General features: G+C 34.3%; 1 protein-coding gene across 3 annotated transcripts in view; it reads right to left on the bottom strand.

Annotated features, from left to right (window-relative positions):
- The window catches only part of LOC131940502 (adhesion G protein-coupled receptor L3), a 29,927-nt gene extending 16,815 nt beyond the window's left edge, over positions 1–13,112 (bottom strand). Inside the window, exons 1-8 of one of the 3 annotated variants that reach the window (XM_059299159.1) lie at positions 12,926–13,112; positions 11,723–11,822; positions 8,652–8,849; positions 7,269–7,378; positions 4,178–4,222; positions 3,746–3,757; positions 2,164–2,296; positions 1,467–1,775 (exon numbers count right to left, since the gene is read on the bottom strand). In XM_059299159.1, the coding sequence (XP_059155142.1) occupies positions 1,467–1,775; positions 2,164–2,296; positions 3,746–3,757; positions 4,178–4,222; positions 7,269–7,378; positions 8,652–8,849; positions 11,723–11,786 (871 nt within the window). In that variant the 5' untranslated portion in view covers positions 11,787–11,822; positions 12,926–13,112. The remainder of the gene's footprint in view (positions 1–1,466; positions 1,776–2,163; positions 2,297–3,745; positions 3,758–4,177; positions 4,223–7,268; positions 7,379–8,651; positions 8,850–11,722; positions 11,823–12,925) is intronic. The other 2 variants (XM_059299160.1, XM_059299162.1) reach the window with 2 other exon arrangements.
- Positions 13,113–23,623: the final 10,511 nt, after the last annotated feature.

Raw genomic sequence — 23,623 nt, 5'->3', positions numbered from 1 at the left:
AACCTAAACATAAAAAAATCATCTTTTCCCGTTCGTACTTGTTGTGAATGAGCGAAGGGGGATAAATGGGGCTGAATGTTGTTTGTACGTTGTACCCTGTCCCTGTTCAATCATCGTACGGTGAGTTGTACCAGTGATGTTTGTACATGTTTGTGTACATGTATATAAAGTGAGTGAGAATGTGTTTGATTGCCTCAGTTAAGTCCAGTTCTTCTACAAGCCTAGGGTAGGCTATTTCTGTGTACTTTAATTTAACAAGTATATCTTAGTTTATGTACCAGCGTATGTATTTCTATTTAGAATAGTCTGTGTTGTGTTGATAGCTTAGTTAGTATTACACTATTTTAGTATTGATGAGCCTTTGTTTTGTTCAGTCTTGTGTTTTGTGACCATTTTGTGATTGTTCGTCTTATATGTTGCAACACACTGGATCACCAGTATAAAATACTTAAAAAAAACTTTTAAAAAAAACCACGTTTTTCTTGTGGACTAAAAAGTAGAAAATAAATTTTCATACATTTGATGACAAAAAACATCGATTGGGGCCGAAGTAACTGTGTCAATAGGCCTCCAGTCTTGTCGGTATCTTTAGAAATCATGTCCTCAATTTTATGGTCCTTGGGGCGTAATTAAATTAAGCTAATTACGGTCTCTAATTGCTAGTTTTTATGATTGCATCTAAAATTGTTAGGCGAAAGTAGCCTACATGCCAAATTTCAGATCTCTAGAGCAATCAGAAGTGGGCTAATTTTCGATGTCAATTTTAACAACAAACATCCAAACAAACAAACGCGAAGCTGAGTTAAGAAAAACGTGTTAAAAAGGAGTGTCCTCGTGTTCACAATAGTGCTCGAGACACATGGGGTTAACCAGGTAGAGTCCATCCGTTTCACCTTGGCATACATGGGGATATAGTGGTCAGCAATGTGCTCAACAGCCTATGTTTCCCTAACGTTAGTCAGGTACCCATTAGGGCTGGGTGGACTCAGGGACATCTGACGGCCTTGAACCCGGGATCTGAAATCACGGCTTCAAGGTTAACAGTTGTTTAATAACAGTTAATTATATGCAAATGTTTTAGCTTTGTTTTTAATAACCATAAAATGACTTTAAAGTTAGCACATATTTTGGTTTCAAAACTAGCTTAGATTAGAACTAGCCTTTCCGGCCAGGCCCTGCTCTAGCCTCTGTGAAAAACATATCTGTAAAGGACCATGACTTGTGTGTTTATTATGTAGCTTAAAATGCTAGGGATTAAGAAACATTTTACTTTTCAATTAAATATCGATATGCACATCTGGACTTTATAAATGTCCATTGGCTGAACAGCCCCCCCCCCCCATCTTGGATTGAAGCGTGAAAGAAACGCTTAGTGGAATAATAAAAGCTATCACATATAACAGATTATAACATGTCGTATAGAACAAATTCACGACAACACAGAAAGAAAAAAATGTTGCACTCACGATAAACCGTCAGATCACACGTTTCCTCAAAATTGTTCCACCTAAATACAGTTGATACATTGATCACATAACGTCCTTCATCGGCAAGGCTACACTTATCACACATTACCTTCACTGTTACTGTGTCTTTGTTTACCGTTAAGTTATCACGGATAACATGCCCGTTTCTTCTAACTACGATTATTCTTCCGTTTTGTGACAGATCTTGTTGACGGAAGTTAAGAATGTCAGGACTAGTAAGTGTCGCTTCAAAAAGTGTTCCTGAGCTGCCTTCTTCCTTATCCGTGCAGGCAATGCTCATCGAGGTATCTAGGTTATAAAATATGTGTTAAATGTATTGTATATATAAGCGTACATGTACAAAATAAAATATATCTAAATGAGATTGAGGCAAATATCGAAGTGAGAATTGAACGAATACGGCACATAGCCAGAATGGACGATTTTCTAAATGCGACAAATGCTCAAATTTGGTCAGATGTCCATTTGGGAAAACGACATTCAAGCAAGCGTTCGGATCCCATCTAAGCATAATTATGTAAATATATATATATATATATATATATATATATATATATATATATATATATATATATATATATATATATATATATATGTTTTTTTATAATTAGTTTATTTTTGAACGATTACTGTCGAAAAAAAGTATTATTTCTATTTAAATCTGTATTAAACTTACTGGGGGGAACTTGACAGACAAAAGTCGTAGAGTTTGTGTCATAAATTTTCCAATCAGTTTCAGTAATTACAACTGGGCCATCTGGTTGCCAATCACTGCCCTTATTAATTCCATCTGTTGGCATAGATTCGTCCTGAAGAATTAATCGTACATTAAAGATGTGGTGTGTTGTATGAGGCAACAGGGACGAGAAATTAGTTCAATAGTGTTCAAGTTATGTATTGAGTATTTTTGTATTGGTTGAGATGCAATGTTTGGCCTGGGTCTAAATAATAATATGTCAGGGTCTCCTAATGGGAGTTTGCATAAATGCCAAGTTTTTTATATAGAAGTTTCTGTAATAATATAATTGTTGCAGGTTTATTTATAGTAGTCCCTATATACGGCAGATTCTACTAATGGCAGGTTATATATTGACAGGTTTTATATATGGCAGGTTCTATATATGGCAGGTTCTATATATGGAAGATTCTACTAATGGAATGCTCTACTACAGGCAGGTTATATACTGACATGTTTTATATATGGCAGGTTGTATATATTGTAGGCTCTATATAAGCATTGTTATCTTAATGGCAGGTTATATATTGACTTGTTTTATATATGGTATGTTGTATATACTGTAAGATCTATATAAGCAGGTTATACTAATGGCAGGTTATATATTGACTTGTTTTATATATGGCAGGTTGTATATACTGTAAGATCTATATAAGCAGGTTATACTAATGGCAGGTTATATATTGACTTGTTTTATATATGGCAGGTTGTATATACTGTAAGATCTATATAAGCAGGTTATACTAATGGCAGGTTATATATTGCCAGATTCTATATGTCAGGTTCTACTAATAGCATGCTCTACTAAAGTTCTATATATGGCAGGTTGTATATATTATAGGTTCTATACATAAGGAAGGTACTAGACTGATATATTATACACGACCCGACAAGGCAGATTACAAATGTGATCAGTCATGGAAGGTGATAGGCTTAAGAAGAGAGTGGAAAGGTGTGATAAACTAAAAATGACAGGTTTTAGCTAAGGCTCTAAGTATAGCAGACACTAGATATGGCAGACTTTATATATGACGGGATTTAAATAACACAGGTTTTACTATGACAAGACTTTAGATAAGATAGGTTTTAGATAAGACAGAGTCAGGATATTGCAGGCTTTAGATATGGAGGCTTTAGATATGACACGTTTTAAATAAGACAGGTTCTAGATATGAGAGGCTCTAGATATGATAGGTTTTATATAAGACTTACTCTAGATATAGCAGGCTCTAGATGTGACAGGCTATAGATATGACAAGATTTAGATAAGACAGACTCTAGATATTGCAGACTCTAGATATGATTGGCTCTGGATATGACCGACTTTAGATAAGACATGTAGATATGGCAGTCTCTAGATATGTCAATGTATAAATGAAGAAAGTAGAGGATACAATGATAATATATTGCAGGCTCGAAATATAACACGTTTTATATTGGGCTGGCTCTAGGTATGTTATATATTATATGGGTATAAGTATATTCTTTACATCTGGCTTCAGTTAATACATGCTCATCTTACCACTTTTAGCCTCTGAAATAGAAACAGTATTAGTAAGGAAATATGTTATTTAATCTAAACACATTGAAAACAAATATTTAATTCATTTTTTTTTTAAATTAAATTGTTTGATTTAAAACAATCTCGAGGTTGGAATAACTGAGTGCCTTCCCCGGCTAAAATAATCAACAGTGTCTTAACATAGTTCTAACACTTTTAGAATATCATCTTGAATACAAAAATATAGGCTGTAATTAAGAACTCACTAATTTCTTTAAATAATATAATGCAAAATTTGTCGCGTATAACGTCTGATATTATGTGTTATATTTTATAACATGTTGCTGATTATGAAATACCCATTATCCAGGGGTTACACAATTACCACTGAAAACGAAAGTGGAAACTAAGGGACAATATTAGAACACAATATTCATGTATAGGCCTACTTACCGAACCTGAGTAACTTGGATCACCCGCATCAAAATATGTTGGCTCCTAGTTAAAAAAAGGCAAACAGAGAAAGTCAACAAGAGAAAGGTTGTAAAATATAACATGTTATTAATATAATCTGAGTTTGTAAAAATGTCCAATATAAACAAGGAGCGAGAATTGATTTTATGCTATAATTACCATATTCATTAGCTTAATAATGGTTTCGTCATCAATGTGACCATAATAGAGGTAAGTTTCCCGTTCAAAAGTAACGGTCTATAAGGCAAGTGAAGTAGAGTTCACTTGTTTCTGTGACCTCAGCATATGAATAGATAGTGTGGTCAGCACTATGCTCAGCCGCCTTTACTCTCCCTAACGTTGGGTGGACTCAGGGACTGACTTGACCTCGAGACTTACGGGTTAGCAGTCTCTACCGCTAGACCACTCTGTCCCATATAATAGAAGTATGAGGGAGGATTTGGGTTTTGTAATTGAACTGGTTATGTAATTGTTTTTTTTTAAGTTTTCTGTCTCTCAAAACTGTATTTGTTAAGGAAATTACCACTGTAATACTCAATTGTATTTGGTTAATGCCAATAGGCAATTGTTTTATTATTAAATGCCTGATATTTTGTTTTAATAAATTCATTTAATAAATGTAGGCCGTTGGCTCCAATTTCAGCCTGCCTTTTTTTTTACTTTCTCGTACAGAGAAAGTCTTTTAATCGTGCACAAAAAAAAATCGAGATTTTTACAAATCTCGACGTTTTACCTCACTGATACGGAAAAACATAATTTTGCAATCTTGTCCGTATGTCTGTGTGTCTGTCTGTCTGTCTGTCTGTGTGTAAACACGATAACTTGAGTACCGTTACTGCTAGGTTGTTGAAATGTCATATATAAGTAGTTTATCAAAACGTAGATACTGATCAACTTTTGAGCGATTTCCGATAACCGGAAGTGGTACTTTTTCTACTTTGAATTTTTTAAAAGCCTATAACTTGAGTACTATTTCAGATAGATAAATGTTATTTCACATATAAGTAAAAGATCTAATTCTCTACCTTCTTTCAAATTTTGAGTAATTTCCGTTGACCGGAAGTACTAATTTACGCTATTTTCGATTTCTCAAAAATCGCATGTAAATGTATAAAGTACTAATAATATTGCGCACTATTATGCACATTTTGTTTTGCCGTCCGCTTGGTGCGCAATCCTTTTTTCTATGAGATTATATTCTATTTTTAAAAGTTTAAGTAATTAAAAATCATGTCTATATTTCAAGCTATATAAGAATACTAGCCGTCCCGGCCAGGCCCTGCTCTGGCTTCTGTGAAAAACCTTGCTGTTAAAGACCATCACCTGTGTGTTTAGTAATCATCATAAACCCGGCATTGCCCACCCAAACCACAACCAACCAAAACCAAAACAACAAAACGCAAACATAACGCTAACACAATTACAAATACAAACGAAAACAAAAACCTAACAACAAACCCAACCACAACCACAAACACCAATACAAACACAAAGAAAAAACAAACAAAAAAGCAAACGAAAACAAAAACCTAACAACAAACCCAACCACAAACACCAATACCAACAAAAAAAAACGAAAAAGCAAACGAAAACAAACCAAATCCAAACGCAAAACCAACCAAAAACACAAATACAAACCCAAAGAAAAAAACACAAACAAAAACGAAAAAAGAAAGAACAAAAACGAACCAAATCAAAACGCAACCACTAACGCAAACCCACCTAAACACAAAGAAAACACTAACGCGAACATAAACGCCCGGGGCGGAATCACCTGTTTTAGCTTAATGAACGACGATAGTACCCCAACTTATTCATAGTCTTTTGCACTCACTTAAACGAACGCGCCTATTTCAATTTGATGAACAATTATAATACTCCAAGCTTATCCGTAAAATACCTACAACATTTGCACTTGATCAATCCCCGCTAATTGTGTAATTATTTTTTTCCCAACACGAAAACAAAGTAATAAAAAGTAAATTCTTTTCCAGGATTTGCAATGTTTTATAAAGGGAAGTAATTGTGTTTTTCCTAATTTATCAAAGGGAAGTAAGTGCTATAGGACTAAATAAAGACATAATTTGAATTTTTGTAAAAGATGATATTTTTTTAAAACTTTTGTTTAATGAACATGCAGAAAATTATTACATTCAGTTTGATAAATGAAAATTATTTCCCAAAACTTTCAGTATTAATTTTTAACTCATAAATTTAGACAAATGCGCACGATAATATTCCAACACTTAAATCCATGCAAGACCAAGGACAAACATGCGTTACATACAGAACTGAGCTTTATATATATATGAATATTCGAGAAAGTTTAGGGGAGATCACTCCCGGTTTATTTGATTTGCTTCCATAGCCTTTGTCCTTCATAGCACATATTACAAAGGATGCAGTTGTTTGATATTGAAGTTTTCTCTCTTAGAAGAGGCTGTCGAGTCTCATATGCCCGAGGTTTCGAACTCGAGACTTTTCGATTTAGCTACCATGAGCTAATTTAGTTCATTATTTTCTTTCTTCTACCGCGTTCAAGAAATAGCAAACAAACTGTCAGACAGTTTATCTACTAGCCTTACCAGACTGGTCAGATTCTACCGCGTTTTAACTACCTCTTTATTGTTTTATTTTCTTAAAATAAAACAACCCACAGTTTATACCTCGTAAAAATACCCAATCTACAGAAATTGAAATTACACCAACCCAATGCCATCTTATTCGAGTTAGTTTCTCTTTAGGATAACCAAATATGCATACTAGCCCATAAACAGTTTATGCCTCGTAAAAATACACAATCTACAGAAACTGAAAATACACCAACCCAATGCCATCTCATTCGAGTTAGTTTCTCTTCAGGATAACCAAATATGCATACAAGTGAAGCCCTTATTGAAGTCTGACAAACTTTCTAACTAAGACTAAGAACAATAAAATGAGAAGAAAGAGCTGGTTAAATGGAGAGAGCTGCTCAATACAGAGCCGGGTAGAGAGGTGTATCTACAAATCAGGGCTCTTATTGATTTTCAAAAGAATAGGTCAATTAATACATTAATGTAAAAATTACCTGAGTTGAGTTGACCCATTTGTATGTGTTATTTTTATGGTAAAGTCCGATGAACGCTCTAAATTCAGGACCACTTAACGGATCTTTTTTCTTTTGCTTGTGTATAAAACCTGGCGTAGTTATTTCAAAAGTGTGATTTAATAATAATTATTATCATCATAATATAGCTATATGTATATATATATATATATATATATATATATATATATATATATATATATATATATATATATATATATATATATATAGATATATATAGATATATATATATATATATATATTTATATATATTTCAAAATAATATTAAATAATAAATATTACCATATATTAAATGGTATTTATTTCAAATTACGATTAAATAATAATTTATATCATATAACATATGAAGTAGTTATTTCAAAGTATGATTATTTAATAATTATTATCACATAACATATACCGTGATCATTTTAAAGTGTGATTTAATAATGATTACGATCATCAAGTTCTATTTTTGAACCTTATGGTCAATGGCACAAGTGCAGTAGGCCCCATTGTTCCCCTGTTTCTATAAACTCGACTAAGAAATATGCGGTCACCACTTCACAGATGCCTGTAGTTTTCCAAACGTGTTAGGTACCCATAACAGAAGGGTGTACCTAATGGTGTTTTATTTACTTCAACCCGGATTCAAACCCTGGACTTTCGGGTAAGCTGACCAACACTTAGCCACGCCGTCTCAATCTATGCATGTCACAATTTCCCTATCCGTTTCCTACCTTTGACGTCTATTCATTGGACATAACTCTGCGACATTAACATCCGTTTCATAGACCTACGCGACAATAGTTCTTGACAACAAAGTGAAATTACAAGTGGATATGGTCGCTCAACATAAGACATAGCTTGCGATGTGAAAGAACAAACGGATAACTCGACTCAATGGAAAAATTAAACAGACTCGTTATCACTTTCTGTGTGTTTGTGTTTGCGTTTTTGGTTGCGCTTGTGTTTGCGTTTATGTTTGTGTTTGTATTTGCGTTTGTGTTTGCGTTTGTGTTTGTGTTTGCGTTTATCTTTGCGTTTGTATTTGCGTTTGTGTTTGCGTTTGTGTTTGCGTTTGTGTTTGCATTTGCGTTTGCGTTTGCGTTTGTGTTTGTGTTTGTGTTTGCGTTTGTGTTTGCGTTTGCGTTTGTGTTTGCGTTTGCGTTTGTGTTTGCGTTTGCGTTTGTGTTTTTGCGTTTGTGTTTGCGTTTGTGTTTGCGTTTGTGTTTGCGTTTGTGTTTGCGTTTGCGTTTGTTTTTTGCATTTAGTTATGTTCTGTTCCCAAGTTAGTACATTAAAAAAAAATAGCTTCGTAGCACGGGTATGCAGCTAGTAATTATAAAAAACAAAAAAACTTACTTCTAATAACATGATTGTCTTCCTGGCTAAAGATCTCTACAAGATGTCCACGAAGCGAATTGTTCGGCCCGCCGGTAAACTTGTTACATTCTGCATTTGCTCTGTCAAATGTTCGTAAACGCTTGTCGTATTTGATACACCAGGTTTGTCCGTTCAACTGAACCTGGTCTATGTCTATTCCTTTGCAGAATTCAGTCGCTGTTCGTTAAAAAAAGAAAGACGTATGATAAGAGTAAAATATGCAGCTATCGATCTGACCGACAGACATATATATATATATATATATATATATATATATATATATATATATATATATATATATATATATATATATATATATATATATATTTGTTTACAAAACTATATTTGGTCAAAACATTCTTTGTGTTTGGGTATGTAAGTGCGCGCGATTTTTACTATCTACTATGTCAGCTGAGATAAAATGTTGAAAAAATATTTTTAATTACCAGTTATATATCGTTGCTGCGTTAGGCAAGTTTTATGAAGGTAAACTATTTAAGCTAAAAACCTTTTTATTTCTCACATAATTTTTTTTTTTTTTGAAAATGACTTTTAATGTATCCAATTTCATGTAAAGATGCAATTCTCGTCTCTTAATTAACAATAAGTAATAAACAGTACTTCTAGCCTAATTAATATATTTTATTTTAGGGGAGGGGGGTGTCAGACAAGCGGTGGCTCCATAGACAAGCAATTCTTGGACAGTAATGAATTAGAACATTAGTAAAGGAGAAATAGAAACATCTATTTTTAAGTGTTTTTCTACATCCTTGTTGGTGACAGTAGGCGCTTCTCTCGTGGTTAATATAAGCACATCATGTTAAGTGTTTCTTCCAGACTTTTTTCTCCGGGGAGGGGGGCATTTTTTATTTTCGGGGAGGCGGTTGACTTTCTTTGAGGGGGGGGACACTGTTAAAAGTATATATTTTCTATATAAATTATATACATTTCATTTCGATCGGGGAGGGGGGCGGGCGGTAAAAAAATTTCGGGGGGGGGGGGGGGTTTACCCCCCCCCCCCCCCCCCCCCAAGAGATGCCTGGAAGAAACTCTAAATCATGTTGTCGGCATTTGTTACTCACGGATGGTTTATGAAGGTGGTCTGTACTAAACTGTTGGTTCATGAAAGTGATATGTGGTAAATTGTTTGTTAATGAACGCGATTTGTACTAAACTGTTGGTTAATGAAAGCAATATACTAAACTGTTGGTTAATGAAAGCAATATATACTAAACGGTACATTAAGACACTAGTCCAAGATAGGAAAGGAAGAAAAACAGTAAATAAAAAAAACATCGTTTGTACAAAAGAGGCACTAGTTAACAATTTTAAACTCATGACATCCGCTTAATGGAAATTTTTAATGCTTTTTATTTTTTAAAGCTTTTTGGTATTTGCGATATCCAGTAGGCTAAAAGTCATAAAGTTTCCAATCGATAACATTGAAGTACAGCATTTGTGTAAATGTGATCTACGAAGTTAAGTGTAGTCTAAGATGTTGCTGCTATAATTTTAATTAAACACACGCTAGCGCCATCATGTATGCGTATGTACTTGTAACTGTAATTACTACATTTAGATTATTAATACATTTAGATTACATAATTCATCTTTTGAGTATTTGAAATAATAATGTTCCGTTTTTGAACCTGACGGTCCACTGGGAAAGTGAAGTAGAGTTCACCTGCTTCTGTGACTTCGGTATGTGAAAGGATAGTATTGTCAGTACTATTGCCCAGCCGCCTTTACTTTTCCCAAACATGAGTTAGGTACAGTTCAAAATGTGGCGGACACAGGGACTTTCCCCACGACTTGAAGGATTCGAACCCGAGCCTTTCGGGTTAGCAGTCTAGCGCTCTACCGCTAGGCCACGCCTTCCAATAAATATTCAAAATGGATAATGTTAAATGTATGTGTATATATGTGCATTTATATGTGTTTGTAGAAGTATGAGTGTATGTTCAAGAGCGTGTGTTGGTGTGTTCTAGAGCTATATGCGAGCACACAGCGATGCCCTCAAGAGAGAATGTAGCACATAGTCGCGTGTCGGAGCACACTACTGTACACACTTACGACCTACTGACCTCAAGCAAAAGACCTACTGACCCCATTTAGAATAAGTTCGACAATGCATCCTTGTCCATAATTTATTTCATGCGGTTAAACAGAATGCCCACTTAAACCTCATTTGACATCAAGGATGTTTTCAATATTATGGCGCCAGGAATATTTTATTAAAGTTTTTTTTTCAAACGTCAGGGTCTGTGGGGCAAATGAAGTAGAGTTCACCTTCTGTAAAGTTGACTAGGCATAGTGCTGACCACAGTATCCCTTTCATAAGCCTAGGTCACAGATACAGTTGAATAACAGTTCACTCTAGTTATGTGTAGCAAATACTACCTATCAAAATGTATTTGATCAAATACTTGATCACCTTTTAAATTAAGCGTCTGGCATTTCTAATAGCCATAAAGCTGTAAGGTGTTATTATTTTAGCTGATCTTTTGCGACGTATGGAATTTTTTATAGTTATTAAAGAGAATGACTGATTATACAATATTTAAACCATTATATATATATATATATATATATATATATATATATATATATATATATATATATATATATATATGTGTGTAAATATATAATATTTTTTTCTTTAAATGTATAATTATATTAAACCTTATTACACCGTATTCTAATTTTTTTATTGTTATGTCGTATATAAATCTCTGTTATTAAATGTTTAATACTTTGAAATCTTAATTGAATAGAACTCAAATTTTATGCCATGTTTCATTGTCATGGGATCGATCTTAACCTACGTGTCAAAATTGAAAGAAATCGGTCAAGTAGAAGTGGTCACAATTCCTCTCGCTCGTTTGGAGGGAAAAAAACTTGATGAGACAAGTTATATAAGAATTTATTAAACATGTCAGGTTGTATGTTAAAAAAATTGTTTAAATATTTAAATACTCGCGATATTTGACGTGAGTTTGATTAAGTAAGTATCCACATGTTTGACTATAACATCGCTTGAGATGATTTACCTTTAGTCTGGCACAGTGAGGTCATCAGTGATGTAAGTAAAATTATTTTAATCAGCTGTTCCATGTTGGTGTCTCTCGAATTTAATTATAAAGGAATTATCTGTATATAAAAGAAACAAGGAGTTAAAACTTAAACGTCATAAAAAATGTGTTAAATTAGAAACTATTGTTGTGGCTGGCGGCATTGACAGTAGTAAAAGATGGATGCTTATTGGTGCAGATTAGGTTGTCGAAGGTAAAGGCCGCCAGTGTTTCTTCCAGATTTTTTCTCCGGGGGGGGGGCACTTGAAATTTTCGGGGGGGGGGGGGGCGGTACTTTCTTCGGGGGGGGGGGTGCTGGCACTGTTAAAAGTATATATTTTCTATATAAATTATATAAATTTCATTTCGTTCGGGGGGTGGCGGTAGAATTTTTTCGGGGGGGGGGGGGGAGTGGGGGGGGGGGGGGGGGGAAAGAGATGCCTGGAAGAAACTCTGAAGGCCGCGGATGGGTCAGTGTGGCCGTGATGGTAGAGCGCTCGGCTTCTAACCCAAAAGTCTCGGGCTCCAGTGACTTCACTCAGCTTTTAATGAGTACTTACTGTTGGGTAAAGTTAGGACTGTTGGACACAGTACTGACCACACGTTATCTTTATTCGCCGTGTTAGGATAATCATGATGAACTCTACTTCACCTGCCATAGACCTTTAGGTCCTAACGAAAACAAACAACGAAAACAGACACCACGGTCGTTAATATATATGCTGTCAATGCATGTGTCTGCAGTCTATATGTCACCATCTAACTGCCGAGGTAGGCGTGGCTTATTACGGCTCTCTGCAAAGGGAGATCAGTCCAAGCTCAAGACACAAAGTTTTATTTTTTTTCGGGTTGTGTTACTTTTTGTTACTTAGATATACAGTTTTGTTTAGAACCAAGTTCTTTAAGCTGTAAGAAAATATCTCATACATGATATACTTTTTTTAGACATTGATTGTATCAATAAAAAGTTATATAATATATTAATTAAAAACATTTTATAACAGCACGTAAATGTATCACAAAGAAGTTATCTCACATATAAAATACATTGTTTTAAATACGTGATTTTATAAACAAGACGCAATATAACACAGTAAATATAATTTAAATATAAAAGTACCTAATTGCATCAACAATCCGTATTCCTCATGTAAATTACATTTTATTTTTAAAAATACATACTTTTATCAGCAAGAAATTATATATTATTCTCCAAGAAAAAAAACAGAAATTATTTGTCCATATTTAGTTAGAAATATATTGCAACTCACATTATTAGCCGAAACAGCTTAAATTATTGGCATGTAAATGTTCACTTTTGGTAATGCGCGAAATAAAGAACAAAGATATAACATGGATACGAACATTTCAATTTGAAACCAACCTACACTACACACGATACAACGCCTATATAACTCACTTCCTTGTTGCGAAATGCACCAGTCGTAGGCCGAGTTTTAATTAGACTCCACTTAAATACCATCTGTCTGTTTATCATAACCTTGCAGCATTTTATTAACGGATGGTAATTTTGATAATGAACCACCACTTCAAACTTTAGATTTTACATGCTAACTTTTTACACAGAATTGACGTAAATTGTTGTTTTGTTATGAAAACCCAGAGCCTAATTCACAGAAACAATTAAAGGATGTAAGATGCCTTTGTTATTTTTGTGACATATGAAAGATCTTCATTTACGTCTCATTTTGCCTCGAGAGAGTGGAATGTATACAGACTCAGTACAGAGATTTAAGATGTTTTTATTTTGTGCAGCCTCTTTTCTTGCGGATCATTTCGATTCTGGAGCGGCAATATCTGTCACAGCTACTGCAGATCATAGTTAGCGTTACATTTTTTGGCAGATTTCCGTCTTCTCTCTCTCTTTTTCCTTCACCAATGAGGATGCCGTTCCACATGACGTGTCTCCGCATTATTCTGTCTTGTGCCAGCTGTTCCATCATGTGATCGCTGATGTCTGTTGCCCCAATTCTTGTTTGCAGACACGTCTGTAGTTCAGCAAGTATCGTTCCTTAAGTCTTTTGCCATTGGTAAGAACCCCGTATAAGATATTTTTCGGGATTCGGCGGTCAAATATGCGGCAGAATAGAACCCCCCCCCCCAACAAACGAGATTGATTTGATTTTTATCATTCTCTGAGCACTAAGGGCATTAGCTTGCTTTAAGAAGTCTTGGTTGGAGACAAGGTCTTCCCATGTGACACTTATAATGCATCATAGGCAGCACATATGGAAGATGTGCGCAACACATTTGTAAGAATAAATTAAACTGTAAAATGATTAACATATACACGTTAAGATATACATGTATATATAAATATTTAAATATATATATATATATATATATATATATATATATATATATATATATATATATATATATATATATATAACATAAATATATAACAAATTGTACACAATAACCCTTCATTTTAACCCATTTTGCTAGGTTAATTTGTTACAAAATTACCCTAGTTAATCGTAGCTTCATCCTTCTAATAACACCACACACACATCTCGTTTGTTCTTTAGTTAACATACGATAGATTGTTCCGATAAAATGGTGATGTCAATGTTCTTACAAAAATACACGTTCAAACGTAACGTTATATCAAGCTGAAAACAGTAGGACAATATGTTTTAAGCAACTGTTTTATAATTTTCTGAAAGTGTTTTAACCCACTTACAATTTTTACTTCTAATTTTTTTTTGTATCCTGTATATTAAATACATATTTTTAAAGTATAAAGTATAACGAGATGAACTAATGAATAAATCACATGACGCATACGTTTTGACAACAATACTGCGACTTCTGATAAGTGTTAAGTAGGTTGACCTCTTGTGACGTAGGTTTCAACACGACGCAACCCTTGACCTATGTTGTAATACAAATTAATACAAGTCTCTCTCTCGCCGGATGTTGAGTAAGTGTGGCTGGGTTTTTACTGTGCACATTTTTTTTTTTTAAATACAATTTAAATATCGCTCACCATCAGTACTGCCTGTAACATTGGCCGAATAAGCTATCGAAGAATTGGATGGATTCATCTACCTTGGAATTATTACAAGTGAGCAAAGAATGATAAAAGCATACACACATATTAAGACGGGCAAGGCAAGAACAGCATGCAACGAACTAAAAAATGTTTGGGTTTCTGGAAAAGTAATTCTTGGAATAGACACCCGTGTCTTCAACACACTAGTAAATCTTATTTTATTATAGGAAGCTGAGACATGTAGAATAACTGCCACAGCTGAGAAAATATTAATGTTTATAAATGTATGCCTTATATACTTCGAATACACTGGCCTAAAACCATCAGAAATGAGGTATAGTGGCAAGGGACAAATCAACTGCCAGTTGAAGAAGAGATCTTCCAGAGAAAATGGAGATGGATTAGCGACAAACTCAGGAAGCCTGTATCCAGCATAACATGTTCTTACCAAGAACCCACAGTAAATGAGATACAAGCCTACCAAAGAAGACCTGGAGATGTGACCTGGAAAAAGACACCAAGAAGATTGGCTACAACTGGAGAGACTAGACCAGGACAGAGATGCCTAAAAAGCTCTTTTCAGAGGCCTATGACCTAGGAGGGGTGACAGGCTAACTTAAATTATCATCACTCTTTGATTCTCACACATGTATACAACGTACCCTGAATACTGTTAGATAAAAATTTTTTAAAAAAGCTGACCATTATACATTTTTATACCAATGTCTAAGAATTAGATAGACTCTACTTCATCTGTGTTATTGACCACTAATTCTAAATTAAATGGTCATTAGCATTTTGTATTAAAATAAAACTATAATTACCATCTGACTTTCTGTCCTTAATTATCTCCCCTTTGTACACAGTCCATCTATTATGTCAATGAGTATCTCTCAAGTTGTCGCCCTTGATGATTCTGTACAACTCTCTTGAGCTCTTACCTCCCCTTGATGTATCGTCCCGCCATCCAGTTATTTACCACTTGTCTAAGCGTGGATTGTAACTCATGACGCCCATACTAAAGTGTTGATAAAAACTAAAACTTTAATTCAAAATTTAAAATGTGATTGTGTTTTAGTTTCTTTATTTCTTAAGTTTAGCTTAAGAATACTATGATTGCGATGTCCAGTGGCGCCACTAGGTCGGGTGTCACCCAATTACTCTTACGCTACCGTGTTGATAAATAACTAAAACATCAATTCTGTATTTTTTGATATTTTTATTTTAAATATCATGATTGATATCATCCAAAGGCTTCAGAACTTCGGGAGACACTCCGTACAAATCCCACAATTTACCATTTCCAGTATCGTGTCACCTCTCTCCCCTACTATTGTGTTATTGGAAAATAGTTAAAACATTGTTTAGACTTTAGACAATACAATTTACAGTTTTTCTATCTAGTGTCACATCAAAATGGAGCCGCCCTTGCGTTCTGCACCTCCACATCCCCCCCTCTTGATGTTTCTGGTATCATCGACCGGTAATTTACCTCCCTCTCATACTTCTGTTTTTAGATCCATTCAATATTGATCTTGAGGCATCGCGAGAATCTGTCTATCGTTCTTGGTATTTTTTCTTAAGCTGTACAAATCCAATAATCCTAAAGCCGTAGGATCTTGTCTATCCCAAACTTGTGATACACCATCTATACTAAAGTAGTTATAATCCTAAATTTGTAATATCGCGTTTATCACAAAACTGTGACATTAAACATGTCTTTAAGTTGTAACCACATTTATATATTTATATTCTAAAGGCAGACAGAAGAATCCATCAAGTATCTTTTTTGGCAGCATTTTCAAAATCACAATAATAAAAACAGTAAATTTAAGTTTTTTATTTTGCGTTTTTGAAACCAATTTAGTATATTATAATATAAATTAATTCACATACATTGCTCAGTTTATATCTTTGGAAAAAATGATGCTTTCAAAAATTTTACACTTTAATTTTAATCAGAGGCAGGGGTGGGGGGGGGGTGTTGTACTCTCATGATGAGAAGACATTTAAGAGGATCGAGGGCTGGTTTTTTATAGCGATGTGCTAAAGTCGGGAGCGAGGGAGGTAAAACTCTACATAAAAAGCGTAACGTCATATATGGTTGAGCCCCTAATCAACTACAATTATTGTTAACACATATTCACTCTATTAATAAAACATCTTCACTATTTAACACCGTCTTTACCTCGCTACAGAATAGCATCAGTGTTAATAAATGCTCACTCTGGATGTATAAAACATTATGTTTCTTAATACACTATCTTGCAGCTTTATAAATTGCGGCCGCTAGCTTCAAAATGTACAAAGAAAGTTACTGCTATGCTCATATTCTCATTTTTGTGTGCTCAAGACGCACTGGGCCGCCTCAGAAAGCTTCATCCACTTTTGTCGGTCACCAGCAAATTTACCTGGCAGTCCCCCATGACAGTCCTGCCTCTGCCAGCTGCTTCCCCGGCCGTGCGCCTCCACATCTACCTTGGCTTTCCTTTCTTTATTTCTCCTTGAGGTGTCAAGTATAGCGCTATTTCTGTGATATCATCTGGATTCATTCTTACTTACGGCGTGTCCCATCCTACACAATCTTATTTTTTTTATTACTTCGGAAACTGCTTCTATTCCACCTTTTCTAGTAGTCTAACATTTGAGATGGTGGTTTTGTCTGTGGTACGTCCGCCGTTTATTTTATTAAAAAAAACTGGTTTACTCACAAGTATTCACTATATCGTTATTTAAAATAATCTTAATGAAAGCTCTACGTTGCATATTTAACAAAGCTTATACATTTCGCTTCCTTAAATATAATTCTCTTTTGCATTCACACTAGAAGCATAGGTCTAGTTCTTCTGTACTTCACAAAACATCTGATCGATTTTTCTAAAGTGAAGAAACTCATTGATTTTCTAAAATTCAGAATTGTATTTCTTTACAATTATCCATATTATAAAAAGAATGACAAGCAACATTTCCACAGAATAAATGAATAGGTGTGAACTCAACGTGTGAGAAAATTGAACATTCTAACTCTCAACGCTACCTGGGGTAGTATTATCTCCTACGCTAGGATTCACGCTTAAAAACTGTAGTTTTATTTCTAAAGATAAGTGTCTGCCTTCAAAATTATATTGGAAAAACAAGTATTTAATCTTATGTAATTTTCTTAAATAAACTCTAGCTTGAAAAATAATACTTTCGTTTTTAACAGTTTGAAATTTTAAAATCGATATTATTCTAAAAAACTGTGTTAAAATTTTAGCTTTCGAAATATTCACGCAAGCGTTACATCGGATGATATTAATTAAAGAAAAAAATGTCAATATTATTGTATACCTCAAGAGAGAATCTTGGAGCCCAGTGTATTTTGAATTGATTGACATTTTAATAACAGATATTATAGAATATATCGTATGACGCCGGGTGAAAGTTCAGTGTTACGGCGTTAAGGTGAATAAAAGCTGTTCATGAACAGATGTCACTTGTGAGAAATTCAACAAGACACTAGGTCAGACATTTGTAGCAAGCAAGTTAAGATGAACTTGATAATAAACGTTACTCTTGCGAACACTTTTACATTTACTCAAAGTTTCAAAGGGATCTACGATCAAAGCCTGGAGAGTGATTATGTAGACACTTCTACAATAACGCAAAGATTTAAAGTGATCTACGATCAAAGCCTGGTGTCAGATGACGTAGTTCCAGTGGTTTCTACAGTTATAGATGTCTGGGCTTCACTGTTGGTCTGTACCCTGGGTATCGCCACGAACGTTCTAGAAATGATCGTCTTCACGAAACAAGGGTTCAAGGACACCGTCAACATCACGATGACCTTCATGGCTTTCTGGGACCTGGTTCGAGGCTGCACTGGATTAGTCCACAGATTTTATGGTCCAATTTCGTTAATCTCTCCTTCACTGGGTTTATCTTGGAAGAACGCTACCCTCACGAATCTTGTTTACATTCAGGTCATAGCCGGCTACGTTTCAAGCCTGCTCGGTGCTTACCTGGCCGTGGAGAGATGCGTGTGTGTGTGTTTACCTTTTAAAGTGAAACTACTGCTCACTCCGAGAATAACGTTTATAATTAACACAAGTATTTCTGTAATAATATTTACATTATTATCGCCAGTGCTTTTTGTGTTTGAACTGAAATGTGTATACAGCGAAAAGTTTCATTCAGACGTAGTGATTTACCAATATTCTAACTTTTATATTTTATATGGTATAAATCTTCTGTCTTTTACTAGAGCAATGGGATTTATATGTCCAATTTTAAGCCTAATTATAATGATAACAAGCAGTCTAATTATAACATACTATTTGAGAATGTCTTCAGAAAAACGTATGAACCTTATGAGAGTGTCACTTAAAACCTTTGGAAGTAAACAAAAAAATATTTCAAAAAAGGAAAGACAAGTTGTGAAAATGTTATTGGTGGTGATCTCCCTTTACATAATAACTCTCTTACCTCGAGTAGTGAATTGTGTTTTCCTGCTACTAATACCCGAGTATTTCACCTTCGGTTACTATAACAACATGTTCTGGGTTTCGTTGTATGTCATGCTTTTCATAGACTTTACTCATCCGTCTGCCCATCTGTTTATTTTTTATTTCATGAGTTCCAAGTTCAGGGCCACACTACTGGGTATGTTTCATACCAAATCATGCATTAAAATTAGATTTTTAATTTGGACATATATTTTGAGAAAATAGAGCAAATTTGTATTTTTATTTTCTTCTGATATTGGTAGCTGTTTAGGAAATCAGGTTTTATTAATCAGGAAAAACACTACAAGTTTGTTTTCAGTTAACTTTTACATTTATTTATTTCGGAGTGTCACGCTTTCTGTTTAATCAGAACTCTATCTTTTTATATAAACAGTTATTTAATATATTGACGTTTATATAGCTTTATCAGCATAGTCTCGTATCAATATTTCGTTGAAAGAAAAGTTAACGACCAAGGTTTACCCAATGCAAACATCTTCAAAAATTGTCTTGCTTTTCCAATTGATGACGATGTTTTCTGGAATATCATAACTATTTTTTGAAATGGTATCATTATTTTATTGTGCATTGCATTTCTTATATAAGTTAATTATAGAAAAACTAACACGTATTTAAACGTTGCGTTTGCCCAATTTTACTTATGCTTTCTACTGTATTGAAATATACCTAGTAAATGTAGATTCGATAAATAACTCATTCCAATAGTCAGTGGCGTAGCGAGGTCGGGTGTCACCCGGTGCGGCACTTAATGGTGTCACCACCCAGAGACGTAGAGACCCTTCCCGGGAACAAACTTTCGAATTATCGATTTGCACCTCCCCCCCCCCCCCCCCTCAAACATCGATTTGCGCCCCCTCCCCCCCCCCTCAAGTTTTTCTCTATATATTTTGATATTTTTTTCCTTGGTGTCACCCCCCTAAATGGTGTCACCCGGTGCGGTCCGCACCCCCGCCTCCCTCTCGCTACGCCTCTGCCAATAGTTCATTACAAGGTCATTGTGTCCTAGCGGTAGAAAACTAGACTGCTAACCGGAAAGTCTCAAGTTGGAACCGGGATTCAAATCAGTAGAAAGTCCCCGAGTCCACTCAGCTCTTATGGGTACCTAACTAACGTTAGGCGGCTGGGCATGGTGCTGACCATACTATTCATTTGAAACAGGTGAACTCTACTTCATCTTCCCCAAGTTTTTTGCGCACAAACGTGAAAAAAAAACTCATTCCAATACAAAATTTACGCAATTAATCTATTTCAATAAAATATTGTGTTATTATTAATTCGCGCTTCGGACTAAAACTGTTTAGGTCAAGATTGTCATGATCTTTTGCTGTAAGTGTAAAGCCCTGGACTATAGTTAGGGTCAGGACAATGATAAGTTTAGGTTTATACATCGTCGTTTTCAAAGTGTAAGCTTATCGGTAATTATTCTTTGGGACCATTAGGTCAAAAGTACTGATTCTGTTACCATTAAACAATAAATTTGATTTAAAATACAGGTGGCTTTTTTTGTAGGTATGTCTATAATAATCTAATGTTGTCTTGTAGTGTGCCGAAGTTTATAAAGATGTTTATAAATGTTTACTTTGACATTGAATTCATCACACAGAGTAAAAATATATTTATTAATGTTTAACCAATTGATATTCAATACATTAACCTATCTTACTATACTAGCTAGAATAAATATACTTCTCTGATCTAAACTTACAACTTTCTGAAATGTTTACAGCCAAAGCTAGAAACATAACACCTACTTTCACGTTTCATAGATCCATATTGCGGTTTGTGTTAGCAAACAATATCACTAACACGCAATTTTCAGTTTTTACATGTCATTTCTTCATTTAAGATTGTAAGCCTTCTTCTTACTGTACATCTAATATGTAAATCCGACACGTTTAAATATCCTTGCGTCTTTTCAAGCTGGCCTTGATGAACTTTAGAGAACACATTCTTGATTTCCACGCAGTATTATTTCACATCGATGTATTTGTATGAATAAAATAAGACGTACACATATCCCAGAGTGTTACGTGTTTGTATCTGCATATTTTCTTGCATGCTTAAATACTCATATGTAAACTTATTCACGGTTTTCGTTAGCATACTCTCTCGCATGCTTAAATACGCATGTTAATTTATTCACTGTTTCTGAACCAACATAAGACATTCCAATATATTTGACATATAAAAGTCATATAAAGGTGGCGTTTACTTTATAATGAAGACAGGTAGGCAATCTTAGTAAAGGTATTTCTCTTTCCTTAAAAAAAAACAGCATAACATATGCAAACACTTGGTTCATGATTACATAAGTGAAATAAACTGTTAACTGTGTTCTATGATTTAGAAAACATTAGCCTGGTCATTAAACAAAATGATTACAAGGAACGCTACTGCGTCTTAGAAAATAAACCGTTAGTGGTAGGATCTTTACTAAATAATCGAATAATTTACTTTAAATTTAGTAATATAAACGGTTTTATAAAATTTACATTTACTACTAACTTCTAATAGGGAATTAAAACTACTTTCATAGAAATATGTAATAGTCTACCTCTTCTGACATTCCGTTCTTAAAAATGTTTTTCAATCATTTTAAATTAATTTTAGTTGTTAAATCTCTCTTTGTGGGAGTAGTTGCTACTCATACGTTGGAAAATTAGTAGGTTTTTTTTACTCATCACAATAACTAATTGGTTAATTCTGATATTATGAAAATAATAACTAAAGTTTAAAATAAAATGAAAAAAAAATCAGTTTTCAAATTGTGTTTATTAACAAACGCGTTGTATGTGTGTCGGTATTGACTGGAATAAAAATATAATTCACTTTCCTTTTTTTATTTTTGTCAAAGCGATATTTATGGTTCGAATTTAGTAATTGTAAACAAAAATGTATTAGAATAACTGTGATGGAAACTGCCTCTTTATCAGAGGTAGTTGTTACTACAGTGGAGGAAGTAAATGTATCTGAAACCTACAGAGTAAATTACGATCAAAGTTTAGTCCCTGTCTAAGTGGTCCCAGTAATCTCCACAGCTTTAGATGTTTGTGTATCAATATTCATCTGCGGCTTCGGCATCATCACGAACATTCTTGAATTGATCGTTTTCTTAAAACAAGGATTGAAGGAAACCGTGAATATTACGATAACTTTTATTGCTTTTTGGGATCTGGTTCGGGTGTCAGTTGGTTTTGTGCACATGTTTTACGGTCCGATTGCCTTAATGTCTCCTGGATTAGGATTATCGTGGATGAACGTTATATTCACTAACATTGTTTATGTTCAGATTATTTCCGGTCATGTGTCTAATTTCTCAGGAGCCTTCTTAGCCATAGAAAGATGCACTAGTATTGCTTTACCTTTCAAAGTGAAGCTACTTTTCACTCCTAAAATAACTACAAGTCTCTGTATAGCTATATCAATAATTGTGTTTATTTTGTTTATGCCTATCTTATTTATATTTGAGCTTAAGTGGGTATACAACGAGGAACTGAAAACAGACGTTTTGATTTACCAGTTTTCAAACTTCTATATTAACCATGGCTACTAGTTTATGGCATTTAACAGGATTATGGGATTTGTATGTCCTTCTTTATGCCGGGCAATTCTGACAACTAGTAGTTTCGTTATCACGTATCATTTGAGACAACCCTCTGTGAAGAGATGCCAGCTTAAGGGAGATTCACACACTTTACCTATGCAGGTAGGACAACACAAATGTGAACAAAGGAAAGACATATAGTAAAAATGTTGTTGGTGGTTATCTCCCAACACATGCTAAACCTTGTGCCCAGAGTTGTAAATTACATTTTCTTTTTACTAAAACCAGACTATTTAATGTTTGGGTACTATAACAATATATTCTGGGTTATGATGTATGTTTTATATTTCTTAGATTTCATCCACCCGACTGTACTTGTGTTTATATTTTATTCAATGAGTTCAAGATTCAGAACAACATTTGTGAAGTTATTCCGTTCATGTTCAAAGTCAAAATGAAATTTATATTTTTGTCAGCAAACAACTATCAATAACACGAGACTTTTAGTATTCACAAATCCTTTCTTCATATAAGATCGTAGCTCTTACTGTACACCTAATCTGTAAATCATACACGTTCAAATATTCAAACGTCTTTTCATGCTGGCTTTGATGAACATTATAGAACACAAACTCGATTTCCATGCAGTAGTATTTCATATCGATGTATTTAATTGAATAAAATAAGACGTTCAAATATTTCACATTGGAATGTGTTCTAAACACAGCCGTTTGTATCAGCATATTTTCCCGCATATTTTCCCGCATGCTTATATACTCATATTTGAACTTCATCTGCGTATCCAAACACAT

This window comes from Physella acuta, unplaced genomic scaffold (genome assembly GCF_028476545.2).
Source record: "Physella acuta isolate Inbredline_101_S28 unplaced genomic scaffold, ASM2847654v3 ptg000319l, whole genome shotgun sequence".
NCBI classification, from domain to species: Eukaryota; Metazoa; Mollusca; class Gastropoda; family Physidae; genus Physella; species Physella acuta.
Note: the sequence above shows the minus strand (reverse complement) of the source record. Positions and strands in the feature narration are given on the sequence as shown.